At 37.3% G+C, this 21,489-nt stretch overlaps 1 protein-coding gene across 2 annotated transcripts in view; it reads left to right on the top strand.

Annotated features, from left to right (window-relative positions):
* Nucleotides 1–3,519, top strand: part of SCAF11 (SR-related CTD associated factor 11) — a 96,458-nt gene extending 92,939 nt beyond the window's left edge. The window contains exons 12-15 of one of the 2 annotated variants that reach the window (XM_027858964.1): nucleotides 427–773; nucleotides 1,884–2,054; nucleotides 2,407–2,526; nucleotides 2,826–3,519. In XM_027858964.1, the coding sequence (XP_027714765.1) occupies nucleotides 427–773; nucleotides 1,884–2,054; nucleotides 2,407–2,526; nucleotides 2,826–2,972 (785 nt within the window). In that variant the 3' untranslated portion in view covers nucleotides 2,973–3,519. Of the gene's footprint in view, nucleotides 1–426; nucleotides 774–1,883; nucleotides 2,103–2,406; nucleotides 2,527–2,825 lie in introns of both variants that reach the window. The other variant, XM_027858963.1, reaches the window with a different exon arrangement.
* The last annotated feature ends 17,970 nt before the right edge of the window (nucleotides 3,520–21,489 follow it).

Genomic DNA, 21,489 nt, shown 5'->3' with positions numbered 1-21,489 from the left:
GACTAATAAATAAATTTGTTGGATTCTTATCCGGAATTTATGGGCCACTACCACTGTTTCTTAACATTGTTTGTTTGTTTTTGTTAAGTGGATCAGAAAATCATCTTGTACCAGAAATTAGTAGGATTTTTGTTGTTATTGGTCACAGTATTGACCAAACTTTAGATTTCTTTAACAGCTTTAATAGATTCCTGATTAATTTTTTTAAAGTAAGGTTTGAATCTAGTATTTAGTGGTTCTTTACTATCTAAAGGAAGTTGTAATTTTGAATTTTATCAGTTGCAAGTAATTGGGAGGCTTTATTATGACTTTTTTTCTGGGAGTGTACTTGGTGATGGTGGGGGGAACTGTATGTGTGTTGGGATACATCTGTGGAACAAAATGTATTTATGACATTTTTTAAAAGGAAATTTTTTTTTTTGATAGATCAAAACCTCAAAGACCAAACCAACCAACAAGGTGATGGTACTCAGCTTCCTATAACTATGATGCCACAACAAATGAATGTAATGCAACAACAAATGAATGCACAGCATCAGACTATGAATATCTTCCCATATCCAGTGGGTGTTCATGCCCCCTTGATGAACATCCAACGTAATCCATTTAACATTCATCCTCAGCTACCCATGCATCTCCATACAGGAGTGCCTCTCATGCAGGTAGCTGCTCCTACCAATGTGTCTCAGGGATTACCACCACCACCACCCCCTCCCCCGCCATCCCAACAAGTCAACTATATTGCTTCACAGACAGATGGAAAGCAATCACAGGTATGTTTTTTAGCAGCTCAGATTAATCAGCATAGTCTCTTTGAAACAAAATTTAGCTAATGGTGTCAGATGTCAAAGAAGGAGCTTCTTGACATACAAAAAAATATTTTGACTAATCCCAACCATCCTCTCTCCCCCAATATTTGATATAAAAATGAATTGATGAACTCCAAAATTTAAATCTATTTACACAGATTTCTGATAATCACATTTTAAAATAATTATTTTGATAAAAGTTGCAATCAAGTTGAAGGCTAAATTCTTTATATTTTATTCTAATATTGTCTCCACATTATGGGGAAATATTTGGCGATGAAATAACGTGATGAAGCTTGTGTTGTCTTGTTCGGACAAACTATAGGAAAATATGTTCATTATCCATTAACGTCTGTCCTTCATATTCACGTAGAAGTAAGGGGGAAGGTGAAAAGAAATTTGCAGTTATTGTCCTGTGTCTTTTGCGTGGATAGTAATAAGTACTCTTTTGTTATTTTCATGCACCTGCTTCTGTAGAAGTGTACAGAATGAAATAGTTCATACTGTGTTATAATATAAAAATTCAGTGTAATGTCTGCTTTCTAGAAATTTTAGAAATCTGACAATAATTCAGCATGGTTTAGTGGGAAGAACAGAGGACTTGGTGTTTCAGAATGTATTGGATTTTTTTCATCTTCATGACTACTGAATTCATTTGACCTTGATGCCTCGTTTCCTTCATCATTAAAAAAAGGGGGGCATTTTCACTCATAGATGTGATGAGTTAATTTTCTTAAAAGATCTTAGCTTGAAAGGTACTGTTGTTTAAACTTACCAAGTTGTTGTAGTGTTGTCACAAAACTACAGTGCAGGTACGTCTTTAAAATTATTTTGAATATTTTAAATGTAACATGTTGTTGTGAGCTAGTTTCAGAAAGTTACTCATTTGTCTTCAGGAAGTCCTAAATACAGGTAATAAAATGTCCTCAGATACTTATTTTCTAAGTTCTATGAGACTCCAAAATTAAATATGTATTACATAGCATATTGTTGATGTTTATGTAACTTAAGAAGTTTTAAAGTGTCAAATACATGAAGAATAATTCATTAACTACTGTTAACTCTTTAAAACAGGGTATTCCTAGTGCTTCTCATGTAGGTAATAACACGAGTACATCAGGTTTGCCTACTCCAACAGCAACCCCTGGAAATATGGGACCATTTCAGGGACCAAGTTCTGGTAATGCTTCATCATCAAGTCACAGCAAAGCTCCTAATGCTGCTGTAAAATTGGCAGAAAGCAAAGTAAGTGTTACAGTGGAAGCCAGCGCAGATAGCTCGAAGACAGACAAGGCAAGTTTCAAGTTGAGAGCTACACATACTTAATTCTATGATGCTAAAAATGTAAAAGTTAAATTATGTCAATTTCCTGTCCTTGAACTTTCAAAGTTATTTTGTACATGATAGTTATTTTAGTGCTTAATAAAAATGAGCAAATATTAATGCTTTTTTAGAATCTATAGAAACATTGTATTTGTTAAAACTAATTTTTAAAGAGAACTTTTAATATTGTAAATTTGCTGTGTTTTGAGATATATTTTTAGAAGTGTGATGTTGGCAATATATAATTGAACCAATTTTTTTTTTCTCTTATTAGAAATTGCAAATTCAAGAAAAAGCAGCACAGGAGGTAAAATTGGCAATTAAACCATTTTACCAAAATAAAGATATTACCAAGGAAGAATATAAAGAGATTGTGCGGAAGGCAGTAGATAAAGTAAGTTATACCTTTGTTGTAGTTCCATGTGATACAAGATTGAGCCATCTGTAGTTTAATAAATATATTTAAACAAGTGTTAAAATCTGCCAGATCCTTTTTGTAGCTAATTTTCTAGATAAATATGGGGTGTTATAGTTAAATTATAAAGTATAATACTTTGGAGTCACTTATTTTTCATGAAACCTTCCATTTTTTATTCAGTAAGCTTGGTTGGCTCTAGGTGTTCAGGTCAGAGGTTAGTGTTACTGCCTTTTACAAATAAAAATCTTTTCCCCCTCCCCTCACTCCTGCTGTAGGTTTGTCATAGTAAGAGTGGAGAAGTGAATTCTGCTAAAGTGGCAAATCTGGTTAAAGCCTATGTAGACAAATACAAACATTCGCGGAAGGGGAGCCAAAAGAAAAACCCAGAAGAACCTGCTTCGACTGAAAAAAAAATAGGGTGAAATAGCAAATGCTAAGAACACTATCAAGATTATCTGCAAAGTGCAATTTCAACATGTACCATTAACTGAAAATTATACACAACTGTGATTGAAATTTGGTTTGATAAAAATTTTTTTTTCAATGTAGGATATAATGGTTTGTTCTAAATGAATAGAGTTCTGCACTGCAACTTCTTTATCTCTTTTTTGAAAAACAAATTGGAAGGAAAGCAAAAGGTTTGAAGGAGAATGTATTTTAATTAGGAAGGCGCTATAGTGTGGATACTGGAAGATGTACAGCATTTTGACTTGAACAATGGAGTGCATAAATTAGAAATAAGTACATTGGTTTTGGATGAGGTATGTACATGTAGGCTATAAGCCTAAATATTTTAAGGTAGGATTTTCTTCCTTATGTCTATCCCCATTTAATTGTGGTAAAAATTAAAATAATGTATTGCCATGGATAATATTTCTAATATTAGCTAGACTAGGGGTGGGGAGCCTGTGGCCTCAAGGGTATATGTAGTCTACTAGGTCCTTGGGTGCGGCCTTTTGGCTGAGTCCAAGTTTACAGAACAAATCTTTTCATTAAGGGGATTTGTTGTATGAAGTTTGGATTCAGTAACAGGGCTGCACTTGAGGACTTAGAGGGCCATGTGTGCCTTGAGGCCGCAGGTTCTCCATCCCTAAATCAGATGGACAGGTTGCTGGATTCATTGTATGTTTGCTTATGTGTGTGTGTATACATACACATACACATACACATATACATATACATTTTTAAAAAGCACATGACTGTCAAAAGAGAGAAAATGTTTAGATAGAAAAATCATAGACAACAATAGTACTATTCAGCTCCACAACTTTTGGGATACTACTCAACACCAAATAAAGATTTTGCTGCTTGTTTTTATTTTGTGCTCTCCCTTACCCCATCACTTTTGGGTTATTAGTATGAAATAGCATAACTATTTTATGATTGCTAAAATTTTAGCAGTCCATTGTCTCTGACTGCACTTGGAAGGACAATCCAGAGAACACTTTAGAAATCGTGCACTCTTTATTCACATCCTGTACTGGCCAGAAGCAGCAGATTATGCCACCTGAGATCTATAGTTATGTGTAGGACTTTTGTGTTGACCTTTTACTTGGAAATAGGGTATAATGTAAATTTACTTTTTGGTAGCTTGGCTTACACAGGTCAAGAAATGGTGTTATTGTCATTCTTGTGGAATTTTTTAAAGTGTTTCACAGTGAGTGAAATACTTAGACATATTGTAAAGTCCTAGGCATGAAACTTTGTTTTGTGGTAAGGGAAGAGAATAGTACAGTTTTAATAATGTTTTTTGGAACAATAGACCTATTATTTTAGAAAATGGTATAAAACCTTCTGATTTGAAAATACTGGCTTAAAAGGCAAGTTTTCTTTCCTTTCTTTAAAGAATGATACTGGTATAGTACAAAATTTCCCTTCACTTCCAGCCAAGAACAACTTTGGGTAGAAATCAAACTTTATAAATGGTATTTATACAAACAGTCTTATATTCTAAGGCAAGATTGTATTTCATTGAGTTTAATTTGATCCTTTTATTTGCTAAATTCTTCAGATTGAGTAATATAGCTTATTACTATGCTGTCTTTAGAGTAAAGGTTTTCCATTTCTTCAATTTTAGGTGTATATATGTGCCTGGTAGGCTTTGGTAGGCACAGTTATTTGAAATGTAGGATCTAATTAATGCTATGCCATCCTTGTCAGATTTTAATAGGAAAATCCTGAGGCATTGAAAAATAATGACCTTTGTATTATTTTTTTGGATAGCTTTGTTTTATCATTCTTCTGATTTTTTTGTTTGTTTGTTTGTTTAAAAGCTCATCATAACTAAAATGTAATAGGATGTGGAGTTTGATACTGATTTTTTTCTTTCCTTCCCTAAAGCACATTCAAACCATGTCTTAAGATTCCCACAATACCCTTTTTCTCCCCCAATTGAGTTTTGACCTGTGGCAGCAGTTGTGTGAACTTTCAATCTATTTTGAACTAAAACTGGTTAGCACTTTGAAGAAATTTGTAGCAAATTGCTATGCCTATGCTGATTAATCACACGCTGTGCGTATTTTCCTGCATTTTCCTTCGAGGAGTTTTTGGAGTTATTTCTATAACATTTTCCCTCTCTCTTGCTTTATATGTTTGAGTCTCTTTGCCAGACGACTCTTGCAAACCTATAAAAGGGCGTAACAGAAGGGCAGGTATGTAAGGATATAAAATTTAGGTTTAGGGTAGGAGGGTTTTTGTTTCGGTTTGGTTTTTTTTTGTACCCTGCTGGGAAGCAATAAGGATAGCTGCCATTCTCTAGTTGGGGCAGTGGTTACATTGGAGCTCTGCTGTGTCTGTAATTCCTAATTAAGAACGTCTTATAAATTAGAAAGCGATGAGTAAACTTTTTCTTGTTTTCTTGGAAATATTTAAGAATTTATCAGAAAATGCATGATGTATATTTTTAACAAAATCTATTGCCTTATATGTCCTTTATTTTCCCAGAAATTTAAATTTGCATTGCACATATCTGATGTGCATTCCCCATCACCATTAGTTCCTGATTCCTTTTGGTATTAAGACTTCAACTTTATAATTTTGGTCTAAATACAACTACATGTAATAGTGTTTATTAGCAAGTGTTCTGGGCCAAAAAGTTCCCAAGATTTTGAAGAAAATTATTTTTAGAAACTAAAGATACAGTGACCATTAATTTTTGGAATTATAAAAGTTTTGTGTACCTTTCTGCTAATTACTGAGTTGTCCCGTTACACTCTTTGAAATGATCACTGTGCCTGTTGCTTGAATGTCTTGTCGGGATCACAGTGGCTGCCCCAGGGTCTGTGTTAAGTTGTTTGTAGCATATGGCTGGAGTGCTACCTACTAAAACAGTACTATCTTAAACAAATTATGTAGTGTATAATATTTTCTAATAAATTCTTTTGACTAAAATAAATGCTGTCTTTAATATTTTATTGTCTCAGTTTAGTAAACCTTATCTTTTTATACGTGGGATAACATATTTAATGCATTGGTACTACAGTTAAGGTCAAGTCAATGTAACACCCAGGGTAAACAAAATTATCATTCTGTTTTGCATATCAGATTTTCCCAACCTCTGATTTTAATTCTTACTACTTTAGCATTTCGCATAATAAACTGGATGCTTAATTTATAATTATTTAAAATAATGCTTTGTAGTTGATGGTAATAGTCTTTGGTACACTTTATTTTCTAAGTGTCTTTCTAAAATATTGCACTCTGAACTGATCACATGTACTGCCAATATGTCCTGAGAGAGCTGTCGTTAGAAATACTTCTGATAGGAGCATTTCAGTGCCTCAGTGGAGAACATTAGCTTTTTTGGTTGCAATTCATATCACACTCTTGGTTCACTGAGCTTTCAGTCCAAAAAACCTCCAGATTTTATTAACTATTATTTAGCCTTACCCTTTTCATCCTCAATTTTCAAAGTTGATTTTTGTGAACACAGGATTACAATTTTATATTTATCCCTATTAAATGTTGTCCATTATTGTGACCTGTCAAGATTTTTTTTATATCTATCCATTATTCATTGTATTAGCTATTCCTCCCAGCACATTTGACAAGTGTACCTTCAACAGGTTCAGTCAATTCATTATTTAAAATGTTGAGCTGCATAGAACCATAGACGGAATCCTAGGGCATTCCGTTAGTGCATTCAAGCTGACATCTGTTCGTTAGTTGAGGTTGGTCTTACTTTGGAACCATTCCTTTCAACCAGTTCTGTGTCTGCATAACTCACATCTTTATCAGGCAATCAAGAAGTATTTATTATGTATCATGCAGCACATACTAGGTGCTAAAAATTGAGATAGAAAAGAAACAACACTCTATTGGGAGGATACAGTATATTCACAAAATGAATAAAAAGCAATTTTGGGTGGTAGGGGAAATTTTTTAAATTTCCTAACACAAATATCCTACAGTGGGAAGCCACTGAAGCCTCTTGATCAGGTGAGTAATACAGTCAGATTTGTACTTTAGGATAATCAATTTGATAGCTGTGCAGAGAATGAATTGGAGAGGAGAGATCAGTTAGGAGGTTGTTGAAGTAGTCCATTCAGGACAGTGTCAGGTTTTCAAGGCTCAAGAAAAAAAATTCTGGCTTTTCTAAGGTATGCTCCATTTTTGGCCCATCATTCCTTCATTTTAGAATTGACTCAAGTTCACCATGTGCTTCTTTGTTGCACTTTGGGTGACTCAGACCTTTAATTCTTCAGAGGTTCCTGTGTTGCCACCCTGGGACATTCCTGTCAAAAAAACAATAAGGTTAGTCTGGTATTGTACATTTTTAATGAAGTCACACTGGTGTTTAAGAACTGCATTTTGTCTTTTTGAGGATTCTTCTTAGGCTTCTTATATTAGGTTTGACTTACATGCAGACAGTTTGTTTTCTCTTTCCCTTACCTGATCATATCTGCCAGGCTCCAGATAATTTTGTCCCCCCTAGGGCAAAAGCTTTAACTGTAACTATTCCTGTTTTTTTCTTCCTTCTCTTTGTGTCACATTCACAGCTCTATATCTACAATTCTGCTTCCTCTTTTTTGTTTCTTCCTTGAAATAATTCTTCTCCAATACTTCTTCCATGCTGATAACATGAGAGTAAAGAGGTATTATTATTTCAGTCTTATTTAGTTATTTTTCAGTCATGTCTGACTCTTTGGTGACCCCTTTAGGAGTTTTCCTGGCAAAGATACTGGAGTGGCTTGACTCCAGTTCATTTTTACAGATGAGCAAACAGAGGCAAACCAGATTAAGTGACTTGCCCAGGATCACACAGCCTGTAAGTGTATGAGGCCAGATTTGTACTCAGATCTTCCTGATTCCAGGCCCAGCACTCTATCCATGGTGCTACCTAGCTGCCCTTCTTCAATCTAGGAAGCCACAGAGGTGTGTGATATTAATGCAGATACATGGTTCATTGCAAGACTCGCCTTGCTTGCCTTCCATCTTGCTGTAATTGACATTCTCAGTCCTTTGTGTTCTGTTTAGTAGTTTTCATGGCTCACATTGTAAACTTGATTTGTCCTGTTTCCTAGACTCGTAATTAAGGCTTCTTGCCTTTTCTCAGAATAACACTTATCAGATAGATGCTTTTGAAGATTCACCCATTCTGTACCCTATTGCAAATAATCTAATCAGAGTTACACCTTACTGAGGGTCTAGTGGACTTCCTTCAAGGAGCTTATATTTTACTTGAGGAGTAGGGGGTAGTGAGGAATATATAGCTGTCAGATTAGTAGATAATTTGAGGAGGGAGAGAGCATTAACTAGCATCTGGGATGTTCAAAAAAAGGCTTCTTGTAGGATAGGATATACAAACTACAGTTTGAAGGAAGCTAGGAATTCTGAGATGAAGATAAGGAAGCTTTGGGGGACAAGCCTGTGCAAATACTTAATTCAGGATATAGCCAATTGGAATGGAGTTTGTGAAGGGAAACAGTATGCAATAAACCTGGAAAGGTATTTTGGAGTCAGATTGTAAAGGGCTGTAAATGCCAAGATGAGAACTAGAACTTGAAGGAGTACAAATAGTTTAGTGGCCTGAAGTATTGTAACTACTGGCTGCTTCTTGCTGCCTACAAACATTCCCCATCTTCAGAAAACCCTCACTGGTTCCATCCATCCCTCTAATGTCTTTTGTGAGTAAACTTCTTGAGAAGAGCACACAAAGTGCCTCTATTTCCTTTCTTCTTACTCTGTTCTTTACTCTCAGCAATTTACATAATGTCTGCAAATTTAATTTAACTGAAGCTGCCCTTTCTCTCCCAAATTACCAGTGATTTCTTAGCAAATCTAATGGCCTTTTCTTAGTCTTGATGTTTAATGGCCTGTGCTGTATCTGACATTGTCAATCACACTGTTCTCCTTGATGTTCTCATCTTTCTAGATCTTCGTGATCCTGCTGTCTACTGCTTCTGCTTCTTAGTCTCCTTTACTGGATGCTTTCATTCAAGTCATGCCTCCTAGTCATGGGTATCCCATGGGTTCTGTTGGAATCTCTTCTCTTTCCATACTATTTCACTTGGTGGTCTCATGAGCTCTCACAGATTCAACGATCATCTCTATGAAGATGATTCTTGGATCTGTTTATCTAGTTCTAGTCTTATATCTCCAAATGCTTGTTGGACATTTTGAAATTAATATCCCATAGACATTTTAAACCTCTAAAACTGAACCTTTCTTCCTAAACTCTTCTTGCTTCCTACCTTTCCTGTTACCATTGAGGGCATCACCATTTTTTCAGTTACCCAGGCTCAGAACCTCTCTTTCACCTCTCTGTCCAATCAGTTGCCAAGTCCTGTCAGTTCTACGTTCACAACATGCCCACTCTCTGATACTGCCCCCACCTTGGTTCAGGCCCTCGTTGCCTTAAGCCTGGACAATTGAAGTAGTCTTTTGGTTGATCTCAAGTCTCTTTCCTTCCAGTCCATCCTCTTCTCAGCTGCCAAGTTGTTGTTCCTAAACTGACCATGTCCCTCCCCATATTCAGTCGATTCCAGTGACTCACTACTTTAAGGATCAAATATAAAATGCTGTATTTAACTTTTAAAGACTTTTATAACCCATCCCCTTTCTACATTTCCAGTCTTCTTAAAACTTACTCCCCTCCCTGTACTCTTGAGATCTAGTGATGCTAGTCTCCTTGCTGTTCTTTACACACGATATTCCCATTTTCCAATTCCATGTTCTCTGACCTCTCATGCCAGAAATTCTTTCCCTCACCTGGGCCTCCTGGCTTTCCTAGCTCTCTTCCAAGAAGCTTTTCCCAGTCCCTTTAATTCTAGTGCCTTCTTACTGTGATTATCATTTATCCTGCATATTATCTTATAACATAATTGTTTAAAAACATAGTTGTTTTCATGCTTTCTCCCCATTAGACTGATAGACTGCTTGAAAGCAGGAGCTGCCCATTTCTTTTCTTTGTATCCTCAACATTTAGCACAGCTCCTGGCGTATAATAGGTTTCTTGATTTGAGTTAAAGTGGAGAGAAGTTGACAGCTTTGAGATATGTGGAGGTAGAAAGGACAAAGGTTAGTAACTGATTTTATATAAGGGAGGTTTGAGAAAGGAAAGAGGGTACTCTGAGGCTTTGATGCTATATGACTGGAAGAATCATTTTCACCTTAATAGAGAACTTTGGAGAAGGGTGGGTTTGTGATACAGGAAACATGAGTTCCATTTTCGACCTTTTGGGTTTATTTCACCCTATCCATGTCCCTACTGTTATTAGCTACCAACTTCTAGGTTACTCTCTCTTTAATGAGTTCAGTACCAGCCTCAGAATGTGTCCTGTTCCCCCTTCACTTTCTCTCCTCTTTTCTTAGATGATCCCACTTCTTTACAGAGATTTATTACCCTACATGGTGAGCTCTCTCATATCTCCTACATACCTCAGAGCCTTTCCTTTGCTCTCCTTTACTCCAGTCTTTTTTTTTTTTTTTTACATTAATTTGTTTTCAGTTCAGGGAATAAAACAAACATTTCCATAATAGTACAATAAAAAGAATGATTGTACATTAAACTGCAAATCTACCATGTACAGCTTGGTATTCCCTCCAAATACATAACAAAGTTATCATGCAAGTTTTTTTCCATTTTTTCTTCCTTTCCTGCTCATTCCCCCCCATCTTAGAGGTGGCAACTGTTTAATTTATGAAAGTCAAAATGACTTAATCAAAGTCGTTCTCAAAACAATATTGTTGTTATTGTATACAATATTCTCTTGGTTCTGCAAACTTCACTCTTCATCATTTTGTGAAAGTCTTTCCATGCCTTTCTAATATCAGTGAGCACATCATTTCTTACAGCACAATAGTATTCCATCACAACCATACACCAGAACTTGTTCAGCCATTCGCCAATTGATGGGGATCCCTGAAATTTCCGGTTCTTTGCCACCACAAAGAGAGCTGCTAAAAACATCTCCTTGACATTCAAAGTTATAATTATTATTTGTGAATTTTCTACTCCAGTCTTTAAGGAAAAGGTGGGCTCTCTCAGTAGTTTGCCCCATTGTATTCCTTTCCCTTTCACATGTATAAAGCCTCATTCTCTGTTAAAGATTAACAAAACTGAGTCATGTAGGTGGCACAGTGGATAGAGCTCTGGCCTTGGAGGCAGGAAGACCTGATTTCAGATGTGGCCTCAGACACAGACAATTGGGGCAAGTCACTTAACCCCAATTGCCTCACCAAAAAAAAAAAAAATTTTTTTAACAAAACAAACATTGTCCCAATCCTTCCTTTTTTATATCCAGAAAAATTAATTAATGCTTGTTGGCTCCACTTTAACTGTCTGCTCACAGTCTGACTTCCATTCCTGTCAACTTAACTAAAGTATTACTTCTGCAAAGGGGGAAAAATACTATTTCTCAGTGCTTATCCTGGTTTACCTCTAATTTTTGATGTTGTCTTTTTGTATACTTCTCCTTTGGGTTTTGTAAAACTGCTCTCTCCTTGTTCTCTTCCTAACTATTACTGATGTCAGTTGCCTTTCTTGTATCATTCTTTTATGTTCCCAAATTTCTTGGGCCTTTATGATCTTATTCTTCCCTATTAACACAACTCCCTCATCTTCCCTAAATTCTAACCCCACATTTCCAAATACTTTCTGGACATCTATATCTGGATCTCAAGAGCACCTCAAAGATTGCCCTCACCTGAATTAATCTTTACCCACCCCAACTTGTACTTTTTACAAACTTTTATTTCAATTGATGATGGTCAACTTGTAGTTGAGTCTCTTAGAAGAAAACTTCAGTGATACCTACACTTTTATGTCATCTAATTACTTACCTAATTAACTCCACATATAGTCCCTTCTATCCATTCAGCATGGCCATCACCTTAGTTTAGGCCCTCATCACTTCTTACCTGAATTACTGCAATCACCTAACTGGTTTCCTTGTTGTCAGTCTTTTTCTTCACCAGTCCATCTTTCACATATCTTCCTAAGGCTCAGAAAACTTCAATAAAATTTGTTGTGGGCGGGGACCATGTTATAATTATTCTTTGCATTCCCACCATGTTGCACACTTACTTGCATATAGCATAGTATTTAGTATTTCCTTCCATATATTCAGTATTCCAGATAGACTGGACTACTGTTGTCTCCTAAATATGCCATGGATTAAAAGGAAATAAGTTTAGAGCTGGGAGAGATCTTAGAATACATATAGAGTTCAGTTTAATTTTCTCGAAAAGGAAACTGCTCAAACTGGTATTGAGAATGAGGATTTAAGTCCTAATCTTATGATATCAGATCTCCTTATAGTAATACCTGTGAGTTTTACCTTTTCAGTGCCTTTGCTTGATAGCATTCTCTATGCTTAAAATATCCTCCTTCAAGGCTCAAATCAAATGCTACCCATTCATCCTTCCCTGGCCAGGCCTTTGCATTTTTTTTTTTTAAATTCTCTTCAGTGTGGGTGAAGTGACATCACTTAGGGGTAGGACTGGATATGGATGACTTTCTAGCTGTAAATCTGTGATTCTGTGATCAGTCATTATAAAACACTTAACGCAGTGTCTGGCAGAGTCAACAATGTATAAATGCTTATTCTAACCCTTCCTTACTCCCATTAGGTAGATTTGGTGTCCTGACTTTAGGGAATGTTCTTTTAAGGGGGAAACAAAAACAACACTTGGCTGTTTGTTGGAAATAATTTTATGTCAAATATTTCTGTTAAAAATTAATAAATTGTATTTTCTTTGATAATTTTCATTATACATGCTTGGATTATGAATAAGCAAAAACTTGATCAACTTGTTCTTTGCATTTGGCCTGAGTTTTGTTGCCTTGTTTACATTGTTCAGAACATTCTCCTCCCTATTCATTAATGGTGAATGCTTTTTGTTTGTGACTGATTTCATTGTTTCATAACAAGTCAGCTCATATTTCTCTGAACTCTTCCTATTTGCTGTAACTCACCGGTACAGCATACTTTTATTCCAGTCCTTTGCCAATACAAATGATAAGTGCTTATAGGTCCTTGGTATAAATCTGGCAAAATGGAAAGTGGCGAAGTAGTGGAAATGCAGTCGAGCTCTACCTCACAGTTCCTCCACCCAAATCTAGAAAACACACCAGAGCAATGATTGGGAAACTGATGAAAAACTCTTTGAGTAATTTTTCCAGCTCAGATCTGCATAGGGAGATAGTGAGGTCTGCAGATACTGGAGACGGGCCTTAGCCAAAAATTTAGTGCATGAAGATATCTAGCTCAAATAGAGGCTGTACATGGCAAGAGGAGATCCCAGGACAGAAGCGCCTAAACTTCTGAAGGCTGCAGGAACATGTACCAAATAGCAGCTTTATTGTTCACTCCCAGTTGTGGGTCACAGGGGACCTGCAACTAGGGGTGGCATTCCAGGGCTCAGAGTGTCATGGACCTTAGGCTCCTTTACAAGGAGAAAGTTCAGAAGCAGGTAGCAGTTTCGCAGCTCTGACTTAAGGCACATGGGGGAGCTCATTTCCAACTTCTAGCCCAGTCTTAAGCCTGTGCAGGAATAACAGGGGTAGAAATCCTAGATCAGAGGGAAGTTTTCCATCTGATAGTGCCTGAGTCCAATAGCAGTCTACTAAAACTCCAAATGGGGCACATCCACAGCTATGTTGTCAGACCCAAACCCAGTTCAAAAACTTGCAGAGCCCAGACCAGGGAATCAGAGATCAGGGATCACTTTGCCCTGGCTCAGACCACTGTGGGAGTACTAAAAGCTTGCAGATCCCTAGCCTGAGCTGTTGCTGAGATCTTGGGATAAAACAGCATTCAGTAGCCCAAGATGGAAACAGTATGACCAGCTCAGACATTCTGTTCAGAAACAAGTCCAAAGTCAAGAAGTAGGCTGGAAGAATGAGTAAATAAACAAAAAAAAATCCCACCAAACAACCATTTTCATGACAGTGACACTAAACACAAATACAGAAGAGAATGATCTAAAATGATCTACTAGCTGAGCCTCAAAGAAATACACAGCTTGGGCATAAGTTCAGCTTCCTAGGAGAGATGAAGCAACAGTTAAAAAAGATAAATTTAAAAAAATTAAAAATGTTTTTCAGCTTAAAAAAAATGGAAACAAATTAGAAACGGAACAGCTTATAACAATAGGTTAAAAAAAATCAAAGTAAGCAGAGCCCTAGTTAGGATCACAATTTATTTTTTTTTATTTTCAGTGTTCAACATTTACTTCCACAAGATTTTGAGTTCCAAATTCTCACCCCATTTCGCCTTTTGCCCCTCCCCCCACCCCAAGATGGCATGCATTCTGAATACCCCTTCCCCTAGTCTGTTTTCCCTGTTATCTCCCCCCTCTCTTCCCCTTCTATTTTCCTGTAGGGCAGGATAGGTTTATGTACCCCATTTCCTGTATTTATTATTTCCCAGTTGCATGTGAAAACATTTTTTTTAAACATGTGTTTTTTAAACTTTGGGTTCCAAATTTTCTCCCTTCCTCTCTCCCCACCCACCCTCATTGAAAAGACAAGCAAGTCAGTATTGGCTATACATGTGCAGTTATGCAAAACACTTCCATAGTAGACATGCTATGAAAAACTAACTGTATTTCCCCTTAATCCTATCCCGCCCCCCTCCATTTACTCTATTCTTTCTTTTGACACTGTCTCTCCTCAGAAGCATTTGCTTCTGATTACCCCCTTTTCCAATCTTCCCTCCTCTCTATCATCCCCCTATTCTCTTGTCCCCTTCCCCTCCTATTTTCCTGTAATGTAAGACAGATTTCCATACCCAATTGAGTGTGTACGTTATACCCTCCTTAAGTCAAATCCTATGAGAATAAGATTCACTCATTTCCTCTCACCTTCCCCCAGTTCCCCTCCACTATAAGAGCCTTTGCTTTTGTTTTTTCTTTTTGTGAGATAATTTACCCCGTTCTACCTTTCCCTTTCTCCTTCTCCTAGTATAATCCTCTCACCCCTTAATTTTATTCTCTAGATATGACCCCTTCGTCCTCAACTCACCCTGTGCCCTCTATCTTTCTATCTATCCATCTATACATATATATATGTGTGTGTGTGTGTGTGTGTATATATATATATATGTACATATAATTTTTTCCCTCCAACTACCCTAATACTGACAAAGGTCTCATGAGTTACAAATATCATCTCCATGCAGGAATGTAAACAAGTCTCTTATGATTTCTCTTTCCTGTTTACCTCTTCATGTTCCACTCGAGTCTTGTATTGGAAAGTCAGATTTTCTATTCACCTCTGGTCTTTTCATCAAGAATGCTTGGAAGCCCTCTATTTCACTGAATGACCATTTTTTCCCCTGAAAAATTATACTCAGTTTTGCTGGGTAGGTGATTCTTGGTTGTAATCCTATCTCCTTTGCCCTCCGGAAAATTATATTCCATGCCCTGCGGTCCCTTAACGTAGAAGCAGCTAAATGTTGTGTTATCCTGATTGTGTTTCCACAATACTTGAATTGTTTCTTTCTGGCTACTTGTAATATTTTCTCCTTGACCTGGGAACTCTGGAATTTGGCTACAATATTCCTAGGAGTTTTCCTTAGGGGATCTCTTTCAGGGGGAGATCGGTGGATTCTTTCCATTTCTATTTTGCCCTCTGGTTCTAAAACATCAGGGCAGTTTTCCTTGATCATTTCTTGAAAGATGATGTCTAGGCTCTTTTTTTTGATCATGGCTTTCAGATAGTCCAATAATTTTTAAATTCTCTCTCCTGGATCTATTTTCTAGGTCAGTTGTTTTTCCAATGAGATATTTCACATTGTTTTCTAATTTTTCATTCTTTTGGATTTGTTTTACAGTGTCTTGATTTCTCATAAAATCACTAGCTTCCAATTGCTCTATTCTAATTTTTAAGGAAGTATTTTCTTCAGTAATCTTCTGGACTTCCTTTTCCATTTGTCCAATTTTGCTCTTTAGGGCATTCTTCTCCTCATTGGCTATTTGGACCTCTTTTGTCATTTGGGTTAAGCTGTTTTTTAAGGTGTTATTTTCTTCAGTATTTTTTTGGGTCTCCTTTAGCAAGCTGTTAACTTACTTTTCATGATTTTCTTGCATCACTCTCATTTCTCTTCCCAGTTTTTCCTCTACTTGTCTTAACTTGCTTCTCAAAATCCGTTTTGAGCTCTTCCAAGGCCTGGGACTGATTCATATTTTTCTTGGAAGTTTTGGATGTAGGAGCTTTGGCTTCATTGTCTTCTTCTGGTTGTATGTTTTGATCTTCTTTGTCACCAAAGTAAGATAATATAGTCTGACTCTTTTTACGCTGCTTGCTCATGATCCCAACCAATTACTTGAGTTGTAAACTCTTTGTTAAGGTAAAAGTCTGCTTCCAATGTGGAGAATGTACTGTCCCAAGTTTCAGGGATTTGTCCAGCTGTTTTCAGAGATACTTCTAGGGACCTGAAAAGTGTCAGTTCTTCCAAGCTGCTATGATAAGGGGCCAGGTGTTTCCTCTCCACTGCCACAAGCTCCACCACGCCAGTGCTCCTCCTTGCCCCAGGACTGCCCCTCAGAACTGTGACCCAGATCCAAGCATGGGCAAAGCAAGAGATTCCTGCCTCACCCCTGGCAAAGAGATCCTTGCAATCCCCCTCTGATAAGTCGCTCGATTTCCCCTCAGTCTATGGGCCGGAAGCTCAGGAGGCAGCCACAGCCCGCACTCAGGACTTGCAAGCTGAGACCTAGCTTCTCTCACTGCAGTAACAGACTTTTCCCACTGACCTTCTAAGTTGTCTTTGGCGTTGGTGGGTTGAGAAGTCTGGAAACTGCCACAGCTGCCTGCGATTCATTCTTCTGAGGCCTGCTCTAGGTTCGTTGCGGCCTGCACGCACACGCTGAACTGCGTTCCTCTCCCAGCGTGGCTTGATATACCTTTCTGGTCAGCCATCCAGGTTGTCTTGGGCTGGAAATTTGTTTTACTCTGTTTTTTTGTGGGTTCTGCTGCTTTAGAATTTGTTTAGAGCCATTTTTTGTAGGTATTTGGAGGGGTTTGGGGGAGAGCTCTAGCAAGTAGTGACTTGCTTTCCCTCTGCCATCTTGGCTCCACCCCCCCCCCCAGGATTACAATTTAGCAGACAGCATATAAAGAAGTAGAGAGCTTAGAATGTCATAGTTCAAAAGGCAAAGGTTATAAACACAACTAAGAATAATTTATCCACTAAAACTGTGTATAATCCTATATGGGGGAAATAGACCATTAATGAGATATAGTTAGGTTCCAATTACTTCGAACAATTCCCTGAAGTAGTTGCAAATATTATTTCAATTCACATTGTATATATTCAGAAGAGTAGCACCAATCGCAGTATTTTAATTATTTATACAGTACAAATTCAAATACGTTAGACCACTTCAGAGGATTATTCACATTAATTGGGACCTAGCTTTAAAGAATTTCTCACATTCCTGATGAAAAGACCAGAGCTATTTAGGAACTTTGAAATACAAACACAGGTCTCAGGAGAAACATAAAAAAAAAATGGTAAACATAAGGGACTAAACAAGAATACGCTAGGGAGATGATGCACATGTTCTCTCAGAGCCCTGTGAAGGGTCATAGAGTAACTGTAATTACACGTAGGACCTGGAAGCAGTTCTCTTTCAACTATCGTAAGAATAGGGAGGGAAAGAAGGAAACGGGTGGTGGATAGGGAGGAATTATAATCAGGGTATGAAGTTAGAAGTTAGAAATAAGAAAGGACTGGGAGGAATGGGTTGCACTCATCTGAACTGGTCAAAGGAAAGCAAAACAGGTAATTGGGTAGAGAATTACATTTCACTCAGTAGGGAAGTAGGGGGATAATAGGGAGGACAAGTTGAGGGAGTAGTCCTAAGCAAAACAAATGCTGGAGGACTTAACAAAAATATTTATGGCAATGGCAAAGAATTTGAAAATGAGGGAGTGTCTGTTTGGGGCATGACTGACTAAAATCTTGTCTACAGAAAACCTTTCCCAACCTTTCTTAATTCTAGTGCCTTCCCTCTCTTATTTCCCATTTTTCTTTCTCCCTCATTAGATTGTGAACTCCTTGAGTGTCTTTTGCTTGTTTTTGTATTTCCAGCACTTGGTTACACTTAATATGTGTTTGTTGACTGACCATATAAATGTGATGAAATACTGTTGTCTTGTAAGAAAAGACATGGTTTCAGAGAAATCTGGGAAGGCTCGTATGAACTGATGCAGAGTGATGTGAGCAGTATAGGAGAATGGTTTACACAGTGGCAAGAGTTGGTAAATACATCCAACTTTGAAAGTTAAGGAACTTAGATCAACAGAATGACCAACCATGATTCCAGAGGAATAATAAAACATGCTACTCAATCTCCTGATAGTGACCAAAGATTCAGTGCAGAATAGTCTTTTTTGGGGACATGGTCAGTGCAGGAATCTATTTCGTTTGACTATGTCTTCAGCTGGGATGGGGAAATAGGATGGACAGAAGAGAGCTTTTTGTTGAATGAAAAAAATATTGCCCAAAATAGGAACCTACCAAATTAGTAATTTTTCTTGCATAATCAGTTATCTTCTCCCACAGCACTGCCAACACCTAATTTTCCTGTCTACACTAACTTCATGGGTATGTGGGTGTGGCACCTTGGATCCATTTTATTACGCGTTCCTCAGATTTCTAGTGATGATGAATGACGATAATAATGGCTAGCACTTATGGTTTACTTGAAAACATGTTATCTCATTTGATTCTCACAACAATCTCGTGAGGTAGGTAAAGTAAATAGGTAAAATTCCCATTTTACCAATGATGAAACTGAGCCTGCATGAGGTTAAATGATTTGCCCAGGGAAATGACTAAGGAAGGATTTGAACAGAAGTCTTTTTAGTTCTAAGCCCAACTCTCCACTGTACCTTTGAAGATCATAGGATCTGGAGCTGTGATTTAAATCGTAGGATTTGGAAATCCAAATGGAAATGGAAATCCATTTTATAGGTATGATGTTAAATAGCTTGTCCAGAGTTACACATCACATCTAACACTACACCCTGTCATAGCTGCCCCCTCCCTACCCACTGTTGAGTTTGCATTTATTTCCTTTGAAAATGGTTCTTGTCCTTTGTGTCAGTTCGTTGTTTTGTATACCATAATTCATTAACATTGAAGTTTTCCCCATCAAATTATTGTCATATTTTTAAAAACCTGCAGCATGTTTTGCTCAAGAGTTCCATTCTAATCTCTTCCCACCCACCCCCCTCCAATTCAGATTCCGATCACTTTGCAATCTTCCCTAACTACATTTTGTTTTATTTGAAGCACTGGGATCGCCACTTTTACACCTAGACCTCAGACCTCAGACCTCAGACCTCAGCCCTGTTCCTTGTCCAACCCATCCCTGATATCTTGATGTATCTTTACTTGTAGTGCCTCAGTTTTAGCAAGTTTTAAGAAGTAATGTTAATTCAGCCTCATCCTTTCTGCTTTCTTTCTCTAGGATAAACCTAGAATTAGATAGGATAAACCTAAAACTAGTCCCTTTAGAACTAGAATTTAGCTCATCCCTTTTGCATCAAAACCCTATTAGAAAAGGTGGGATTTCTTACGGCCAATATTTTCTCCTAATTGCATGTGGTCTTTTGTTTTCCTTGGTGGGGAGAAGGGATGGCCTGTTGGATTTGCATTTTAGAGAACTTGGATACTTACATCTTTCTTAAAAAAAAAAAAAATTGGACATGAGATTTTAAACCCCTTGGGATCATCCATCTTTCTTGGCTTTTTGATAAAGTTTTTGTTAATGAGCAGTCCCAGACAGTGCATACTGGCATGACTAGCAGGTTGTAAGACTTTTTACACCTAAAGCTGTAGTGCTTGGTCACTTTATGGGGGTTCTTCGATGATTTTGACCTTCAGTTCAGTATTTCCAGTTTCTTTTTTGGTCCAGGAGGCTAATTATCATTTTCGTGCCAACCTGTCAATGCCATTTGCTTTGGTTTTTAGAGATTTAATGTCCTAACTTTGATGAATTTTAACTTTTGGTTCTAATACTGTTTAAACTCTTATTCTGTTTTCTGACCCTGCCATTCTCTGATTATTACCGGCTACTTTTTTCTTATGTCTGTTTTTCTACCGTCTCTGGAAAGAGAAATACGGTGTTGGTACTTTTTGTCTTTTCAGATTTTTGCACTTTTGACTTGGGTTCAGATTCTGCCTCTGATTGGCAACTTCCCAACCTTAATAATAAGTAGCTTATCATCACAATACTACCTGCTACACTGGGGGTGAAAATCCATATTTCGGCTCTTTAAAATTTGTTAATTTAGCTTCCTTAATACAAAGAGAGTCTGATTCAGGAACCTGCAGCCCCGAGGCCACATGCGGCCTTCTAGGTCCTTGAATGTGGCGTTTTGATAGAAGTCCAAGTTTTATAGAACAACTCCTTTTATTAAGGATTCAGTCACAGGTCCTCACTTGAGGACCCAGAGGGTCACATGTGGCCTTGAGGCCACAGGTTCCCCCACCATGGGTCTAGTTATTGGACAGGACCCTATGGCAATTTACATGCCATCTATCTTTCAGTTGTTATACTTAACTTGGTAGATTTCTTACCATTAGAACTCATGAAAATTACTAATTGGATCATGAATAATCAGGAGACCTATGATTTCAAATAATAGTTGTTGAGATTTGTTAACATTCATCTAGTCAGGAAAAGTAACTGATTTGTAGTTAGCAATACTGTTTTAATTCATTTTATTGTCTTAGAAAAGATGAGTGGGTTAATTTTTTATTAGTATTAGAAAGGCTGTTAGATAGTATCATGATAGTCACCACATATCTCGGTCACTTAACTTACAACTTATTTAGTAGGCCCTGATACGACCCACTCTCCATTTTAATGTTATTAAGGAATATTTATTTGTGATACTTAACTTTGCTATCTGAGAATGATAAATATTAGAAATCAGAAATTTCCTCTGTAGTAAGGATTACTTTTTCCAAAATTAAAGGATATTGTCAGCTTCTTTTATTTCATTACATACATGCTGGAAATAGGGGACCTACAAAAGAAGCCATAAATAGGCTTCTTTAGAAACATTTGGCATTTATAAATTTTCTGCTTAGATGTCTATATATAAAAGCAAACAAAGCAAGGAACATACACGTTTGGTGAATACAAAAATCTTTATTCAAACCTGGATTTGCTTGCTCTTTTCATCCATTTAATTGCCACTTCAGCTTCACAATTTTATGCTAAAAATAGATTAATTTTATAACAATTTGTGTGCGTGTGTCTGTGTGTGTGCAGGGGAGGGGGGAGGTTGGGGTGGACAGCAGATCTGTGATTTACTGATAGCTCCCAGTGATGAAACTCACTACCAGTATAGACTGAACTATCTTTGCAACTGATTTTTACAGTAACATGGCAACAAGAAGATAAGTGACTTACTTGGCCACTGTGCGTTTGAATCCTTTTTCCCGACAAAAGGTTCACTATATAACGTAACCTCTC

The sequence above is a fragment of the Vombatus ursinus genome, unplaced genomic scaffold (genome assembly GCF_900497805.2).
Source record: "Vombatus ursinus unplaced genomic scaffold, bare-nosed wombat genome assembly UNPS02013950.1, whole genome shotgun sequence".
Lineage (NCBI taxonomy): Eukaryota > Metazoa > Chordata > Mammalia > Diprotodontia > Vombatidae > Vombatus > Vombatus ursinus.
The sequence above is the reverse complement of the archived record's forward strand: the minus strand, read 5'-3'. Positions and strand labels throughout refer to the sequence as shown.